Source organism: Pediculus humanus, genomic scaffold (assembly GCF_000006295.1).
Source record: "Pediculus humanus corporis 1103172108250 genomic scaffold, whole genome shotgun sequence".
In the NCBI taxonomy this organism is placed as follows: Eukaryota; Metazoa; Arthropoda; class Insecta; order Psocodea; family Pediculidae; genus Pediculus; species Pediculus humanus.
The window spans coordinates 43220-51406 of NW_002987819.1; the positions used below are offsets into that span (position 1 = coordinate 43220).

At 25.1% G+C, this 8187-nt stretch overlaps 3 protein-coding genes across 3 annotated transcripts; 1 reads left to right on the plus strand and 2 right to left on the minus strand.

Annotated features, from left to right (window-relative positions):
• Window positions 1-4168: 4168 nt before the first annotated feature.
• Window positions 4169-5120, minus strand: Phum_PHUM467630 (uncharacterized protein; the record flags this gene model as incomplete). Its single annotated transcript, XM_002430191.1, has 4 exons — window positions 4169-4182; window positions 4276-4365; window positions 4815-4931; window positions 5012-5120. The coding sequence occupies 4 exons, from the start codon at window positions 5118-5120 to the stop codon at window positions 4169-4171; spliced, it is 330 nt and encodes a 109-aa protein (XP_002430236.1).
• A 575-nt stretch (window positions 5121-5695) lies between these two features.
• Window positions 5696-6500, plus strand: Phum_PHUM467640 (microsomal signal peptidase 23 kD subunit, putative; the record flags this gene model as incomplete). The annotated part of the gene is made up of 3 exons (XM_002430192.1): window positions 5696-5838; window positions 6013-6279; window positions 6371-6500. The coding sequence occupies 3 exons, from the start codon at window positions 5696-5698 to the stop codon at window positions 6498-6500; spliced, it is 540 nt and encodes a 179-aa protein (XP_002430237.1).
• Window positions 6501-7255: 755 nt separating this feature from the next.
• Window positions 7256-8187, minus strand: Phum_PHUM467650 (wit3.0, putative; the record flags this gene model as incomplete). Its single annotated transcript, XM_002430193.1, has 4 exons — window positions 7256-7360; window positions 7438-7508; window positions 7674-7920; window positions 8118-8187. Coding segments are annotated over 4 exons (493 nt in total), but the record flags the coding sequence as incomplete, so codon positions are not given.

Here is an 8187-nt window from a genome sequence, read left to right on the forward strand (position 1 = left end):
AATAGGAAATGAAGTAAAAAAAAAAAAAAAGGAAAAAAAGGAAAAAAGGAAAACAAAAATTTTTTTTTTCTCTTGATTGTTTCTTCCTTTGGATGTAAAATCGGCGTCAAGGAAAAAAAGGAAAAAAAAAAAGTAATGAATTTTCGTCGTAACGTTTTTTTTCATGTGGAAAATTTTTTCTTTGAATGAATTTAAATTGAATTTTCAAAAAAAAAAAAAAAAACGTTTTCTTTTGCGTGTGCGTGTGTGCGTGCGTGTGCGTGCGTGTGTATATTTGAATTTTAAATTTCCTTTGACGAATATGATAGAGAGAGAGAAAATAAAATTTTTTTTTTTTTTTACGTGATTAAATCTTTGAAAAAAAGGAAAAAATTTTTACGATTGATTTGATTTTCTTTTTTTTTTTTTTTTTTAAAAAAATTATTGTCAATTTATTATTATTATTATTATTATTATTATTATTATTATTATTATTAATTTTTCTACCGGAAATTCGTTCGGTTTCCGGCGGGTTTAATCCGCAAAAAAAAAAAAATTTTTTTTTATTTTTTATTTTATTAAATTTGATTTATTCATGCTTTTAACGTCGTCCAATTTTTTTTTTTTTTAATTTACGATAGAATAATTATTTAATTATACAAAAAACGTTCTAGAAATTTCCACGTACATTGTTTTCCATAATAAAAAGGAAAATTCGAACAATTCGTTAATAATTTTCTTTTTTTGTTTTTTTTTTATTTATTTATTTAATATTTGTCATTTTTCCATACGTATAATTTTTCCCAATAATAATAATAATAATAATGATAATAAATAAGAATTTTCAATAATTTTATAATGCATTAATAATAATAATAGTAAAGAATTAACAATAAAATAAATAATAAATAAATAAATAATTTAATAATGAAAAAAAATTTTTTTTTAAACAACTTGTTGCTCGAGAATTATTTTGACTTTTTTTTTTTTAAATTTAATAATAATAATAATAATAATAATAATAATAATAATTTATTAAAATTTTAAATTAATATAAATAAAATTCGAAGGAAACGTAAAATATACGGGAAAATTTATTATTATTATTATTGTTTAATATTTTTTTTGTTTTTTTTTTTTTTTCTGGCTCCCATTTTTACGTAGTCTTTAATAATTTGGGTAAAAGTTATTGAAAAAAAACGCGTACGGAGTGATTGAATGAACAAACGAATGAATGAATGAATGAATGAGTGAGTGAATGAATAAGTAAAAAAGATAATAATAATAATTCTGAAGGAAAAGTCCAAAAAAAAAAAAAAAAAAAAATTCCTCGAAGTTAATAATTTGGGTAACAGTAATTGAAAAAAAAAAAAACACGTAGGAAATGATTGAATGAATGATTGAATAAATGAATAAGAAAATGAATGAATGAGTGAGTGAATGAATGAGTTAAAAAAGATAATAATAATTCCGAAGGAAAAGTCCAAAAAAAAAATCCCTCGAAGTTAATAATTTGGGTAAAAGTTTTTTTAATAAAAAGAAGTACGGAATGAATGAGTGATTGAATGAATGAGTGAATGAATGAATGAGTTAAAAATGATAATAATAATTCTGAATGAGCTCTAATGAGTGAATGAATGAATGAGTTAAAAATGATAATAATAATTCTGAAGGAAAAGTCCAAAAAAAAAAAAAAAATCCCTCGAAGCAATTAATTAAAATAAATATTATGAAAAAACGTGGTAGAAAATATTTATTAATTTAATTTAACAATTTTGCGAAAAAGAGAAAAAAGTTTTTTTAACTAAAAAATAAAATAATAATAATAATAATAATAAAAATAATTAATTAATTAATTAATAAAGTCGTTAGGTTATGCTTTTTGTTATGTCGAAGATGTAAAATATAAAAAAAATAATATATATATGAGTGTGTGTGTGTGTGGAGTGTATAAAAGGAAAAGGAAAAGGAAAGAGTCTCTGTGTGAGAGTGAGAGAGAGAGAGAGAGAAAGATGAAAGGTTAGTTTAGAGAAAGTTATATGAGAAAAAGGATGAAGAAAAGGAAAAAGGGGCGGAAGAGTTAGTAGAGCTCATTAGCTCTTCAAACATTGGGATCTCCGGGAGCTTGTCAAGGGCTATAGTCACTCTAATCATTGCTTGGGGTGAATTCTAAACCGTATTTACAAATTCAGTACCGCCAAAATTAAACAAGATGATGATGATGATGATGATAAAAAACAATGTTTTTATTCTTATTTAACAAAAAAAAATTTCTCTCTCTCTCTCCCTCCCTTATCCCTCCCCTCCATCCCCCCAAACAAAAAAAGAAAAGAAAAATCTTTTTTTACAATTATTTCGTTTGTTCGATCAATCGGAAAAAAAACAATTTTTTTTTTCTTTTTACGCCAATAAAATCATTTAAATATTCTTTCAATTTTGAGTATGCGTGCGTGTGTGCGGGTGCGTGGAAAGTCAAAAAAAATTTTCGTGAAAAAAAAAGGAGGATGAGGAGGAGGAAAATCAAAATCGATAAATTAGAAAAATTAACGTTTGATGTATTTCGACGTGCACGTGCAAGTTCGCACCATGCAAGAATAAATTCAAGATGGCGTGATGTCACGTGCTATAAACAATGATACACTTGTCTCCTCGGTTCGATTTTTATACAATGAAAAATAACCTGGTTTTATTGTCGGAATGATTTGGTTGTTTTTGAACGTGTGTCTCATCCACACACTCTAGAGTATATTTTCTCTCTCTCTCTCTCTCTTTTGTACACACACACGTGTACACAACCATAACCCTAATCGAAAATAACTGCTGTCGTTATAGTTTGAAATGCAAAAAAAATTTTTTTTTGTTTTATTTCCCCCAAGACAAGTGTTTTCATCGTCGTCATCATCATCATCGTCATCCTCGTGTCTTTGAGAACAAGTGGAAAAAAAAGAAAAAAGGTTTGATTTCGATAATTTCACGCTTTCGTTACGCACTTTCCCCTCTCCCTCCCTCCCCCCACCGAAAAAAAACTCGAATTTTCTCGTCATTTTAAATATTAAGTACGAAAATAATAATAATAGTGACAAAGAAAATTTATTTATTTTTTCTTTTTTTTCTTCTTCCACGATTTCATTTTCCTAAGTAGTACTAATAATAGTTAAACAATTATTTAAAAAAAAGAAAATAATACGAAAAGAAAAAAGGAAAAGAAAAGAAAAACACGAATTTTCACTTAGGAAATGAAAATGTTTGCTGCGAAACTGAGGGTAAAACGAGAAAGAGAGAGAGAGAGAGAAAAAAACGGGAGAAAAAAAAAAAGAAGAATATAAAAGACAAACGAAGTATGGTTCCCGGTCTCCAGAGACTTTATTCCAGTGACGTCCGTTTGCTATTTTGCCTTGTTCTGTTTTCTCTCCAACAAAATTATTTCAAATCAAATTATATATATATATAAAATCGAAGGGTCTCTTTTCGTCCTTTCGGCCCCATTTTTTTTCCTGGTGTCCTCTTTTGTTTTTGTCATTTCCCCCCCCCCCATTTATTACTACAAACCGTTTCGATTATTATTATTATTTATTTTAAATTATATTGATAAGACGTTTGTGTGACGTCATCACGAAAAAAAAAAATTAATTAACACGTTGAATAAAATTTTATTGGGAAATAAAATATCGAATGACCTTATTCCGATTGATAAGAGATTGTGTGAGAGTGAGAGAGAGAGAGAGAGAGAGAGAGAGAGAGAGAGAGAGATTGGGAGATGAAAGGGTTGAAATAAAGGAAAATTTTATTTTTACATGAGATCAATCTAAACAAAACTTTCCCACCATAATAACAAAACAACAATTTTTCCTTTGGGATTTGGTACATACATTAACCCATCACACCGTGTCGGTGCCACGGGGGGAAGGGGGGTTCAAGTTAGGACAGTTGTTTTAATGGACGAGTAAAAAAAAATTTTTCTCATGGAAAATTGATAATTTTCAATCTTCCCCCTTCCCCCCACACATAAAACGACTTTTTAAAATTTTCTTTTTTAATCGTATAATAGATTGTGAGAAACTTTAATCAATAAATATTTCCTTTGAGATTTTTTTTTTTTTTTTTGTCATTCATCCTCCATATTATTTATTATTATTATTATTATTATTATTATTTTAAAAGGGAATTAAATAATGCGTCGTAAACGGTATTAGAATGTTTCTTCTTATCAAAATTTATATTGATAATAAATAATTAAAATAATTAAAATATGTAGGAAAATATTAATTAATATAGTATTCGATGAATTGCATATACCATCAGGTCCAGGTACGCTTCTACATGCGCAAACTTCAATTATTTCATTTTTTCTTTTTTCTTGAATGCATCCCGTTCGCATGGGTCCTTCTAAATTAATATTTATTTGCGTGCAATATCTCGTCACGTAGGAAACTATTAAAATAAATAAATAAATTATTAATTAATAAGTTTAAATTTTTGTCGCCATTTAAAACAAAACAAAACATTCATATCAGTTTTTAATCTTATCATAGTTTTCAAATCGTGGATTATGATTGTTATTTATTTATTGTTAACAAAACAGCAACAACAACCACAACAATAGCAACAGCAGCAACAGCAGCAACAACAACAATAACAACCGAGTAATAATTAATTTATGATTAAATTAGAGTAGTTGAATGATATTTGTTAGGGAAAAAATTCTTTTTCTTATTGTTTTTCAACCAAATTTGTTTAGTGCAATTTGCAATGGTTGGTTGTGATCCATTTAAAATGTTTGTTGTTGTTGTTGTTTGATCGAGTTTGAAAACAAACAAATATAAATTTGAACTCACTTATTCCATTATTATAAACCGTATACTTGGCACATATTTGTTCTTGTGCCAAACGACATGTGGCAGCCACTGGATAATTATCCAATATATATTTTAAATCCGGTTCCCCACCCGTGTCTTAAATCAAAAAAAAAAAAAAAATGATGAAGAAAATTAAATTAAAAATTTACTTTTTTGATTAATTTACTCCTACTTACAAGTTGCAACCATTGGATTTATGCAAAGTGTTTTTTTATCTTTAAAATATTGCGAACAAGTTTTATTCATTATGTTTTTAAATGTTCTATTGTTGAAATATCCTCCCATCCATGTAAAATGATAACAATATAATGTCGAATTACTTAATTTTAATATATCTGAATTTTTTATTGAATTCGTTTCCGTTTTTATAAAACAAAATAATGAAACTGTAATGGAATTTAAAAAGTTAAGAAAAAAAAATTTTTAACGGTTTTTTAAAAAAATAATATTAATATAGAGCACACACACACACACACACATACTTGTTATGGAAACCGTTCCAAATAACCAAAATAAAATATTTTTCATTTTATTTTTAACAAACAAACTATTATCGATTAAACCTATAATAACTCATTGATTAAACCTTATCAATATTTTTTAAAATAATCTTTTTGTAATTTTTACCTGATAAAAATTAAATCCTTCGGCTTAAATTTAAATTTAAATCCGTTATTTCCCGCGAAGTGTCACTAGATAGTTTTGAAATTTGCCGACAGTGTCTACGAAACCAATATGGCTCCTTTATACAACTGTTATATCGACGTGTTCAATAATATATGGTTTGAATATTGATGTTGTTTATCAGTAAATGAACTTAAAATTTATTAAATTTAATTAGTTATTAAGAGAAAAATAAAATGCATTCAGTATTGACTAGGGGAAACGCCATTGTTGCGTACACGCTTAGTGTTTTAGCCGTTTTAACATTTTGTTGCTTCGCTTCAACGGTGTTCATGGATTACAGAATGGCAGCTTCTATGAACACTGTTAAAGTTATAGTGTATGTTTTCAGATAATTATTAAATATTCACATTTAAATAGAGAATTTAATCTTTGGAAAAAAATATTTTCGCAAAATAATTGATATGAAGTTAAAAATTATTAAAATACCTTATGAGCTAAAGTTATTTTTACTGTATGCTTAAATAATTATATTATTAAAATTTTATTTTAGAAAAAAACTACCCGATTACAGTGCTGCAAGGGAAAGAAACGATTTAGGTTTCATAACATTTGATTTACAAACAGATTTGTCAAATTTATTTAATTGGAATGTAAAACAATTGTTCCTTTATTTGACTGCAGAATATGAAACATCAAATAATAAATTAAATCAAGTTGTCCTTTGGGATAAAATTATTTTAAGAGGTGAAAATGCCATGTTGGATTTCAAAAATATGAATACAAAATATTACTTTTGGGATGACGGAAACGGTTTAAAGTATATATACACAATTCATTATTATCGAATTAAATTAAAAATTTTCATTTTAATAATTATTATTATTATTATTTAATAATAATCTTTTTAGGGGAAATAAAAATGTTACACTGACATTATCTTGGAACATAATACCAAATGCTGGAATTTTACCTAATATATTAGCACTTGGTCAGCATTCCTTTCGATTTCCAGTAGAATATACTGCGACTAGAGTTTGATAAATTTTTTTTTTTTCTCACTTCATAATTTATTATTTGTGTCAATATGAACATTTCATTTATTATATATAAGGAATATTTTTTTTTTTAGGGGGTTATTAAATTAATTTTGCCTTTATTATAAACTCTTTTATATATTTGAAATTATCCTTTCGTATTTAACGATTCAATATTCAATTATAACATGTATTATTATTATTATTTTTTCATTATTCAGATGTATGAGAGTTAAGAAAAACTATCATTATTATAAATATTTATGAAATGTAATCTGCAATATACAGTATATGAGAAAATTTTTGCCCTCATAAAATAAAATTAATTTTTAAATAATTTATTAAACTGTTAATTTATGTATATTTAAATTATAGGGGGGAAATAAATACACATAATTGCATTTTTCAGTATAAAATTATATTATCATAAAAAAATTATTATTATTATAATTATTACAATATAATAAATTTTTAGATAATAAAAAAAAAAATTTTCCACAATAATAAAATGTTTAAAATTTTTTTGTATTTTAAAAAAATAAGTTTTGAATAAAAAGTAAAAAAAATTATTACATATTACTCATGTAGTAGCGAAAAGGGCTTTTATAAAAAAATAAGCCTCAAGTTTATTTATTTATTTTTTTATTCTGTCAATTTTGATAAATATTTAACAGATTATTAAAATGTTGTTGTTGTTGTTGTTGAATGAAGGATTAAGTCAATATGAAAGCTTGCTTAAACGGACAAACTGTGAAGTTATTACGATTTGCTTTCATCGTTCTTATCATTATTTTTCCCATCATTTTCCATCATTTCGATAAAAGGACCATATGTTCTATGAATGTATAATAAATCTCTCAAACCCTGTAAAATAAAAAAATTTAAATTTAAATTTTTCAATTAATTTTAATTTTAATATTTATTTAAATAAAATTACAAACTTTATTTTCCGTCATTAGTCTCGATATGAGTTCTTGATCTTTAACGGAATTTTCTTCGTCAACTTTAGCAGCTTCTCTCATTATTTGTTTCATTTCATTGATTTGATTCGATTGTTCTTGAATAATCTATTTAATTCATTTAACAAAATAAAAAAATAATTATGAAGGCTCATGTCAATAATTAAAACAAATTTATTTGAGAAAGAAAGCAAAAAAAGGGAAATTTACTTTGTTACATTGCCATAAATTAGGGATGGTATAAAAATTAGTTTTTTCTTTTGGTAACAATTGTGAAATTTGTTGTCTGTATTTAGACATGATCAATTCTATTGCATTTTGATGATCTGCTAATGCATTTCTTAATTCACAATTTTCAGCTTGTAATTCTCTTAAATGTTGACTTTCTCTTTGTAAACCGGCAACTAAAACCGAATATGGCCTTTGAGAAGCTGCTTCATTCAATTTTTCAACATCTTCAGAATACTATTTTTAATAAAAAAAAAAAAAATTTATATTTAAGTAAATATAATAAGTTTGAAAAAATAGAGGAAATAATAATAATAATAATTTCATTTTGAAAAAAAAAACTATTTTTTATTGTTTTATATTTAACTGACCTATTTATACAAATAAAAAAAAAAAATTGAAATTGCACATTTAAAATCGTTATTAAAATTCACCTTTTTCATCGCTTCAATTTGATTGTGCGTATTTTTCGTTTGATTTATTAATAAATCAGCTTTGAGTTCA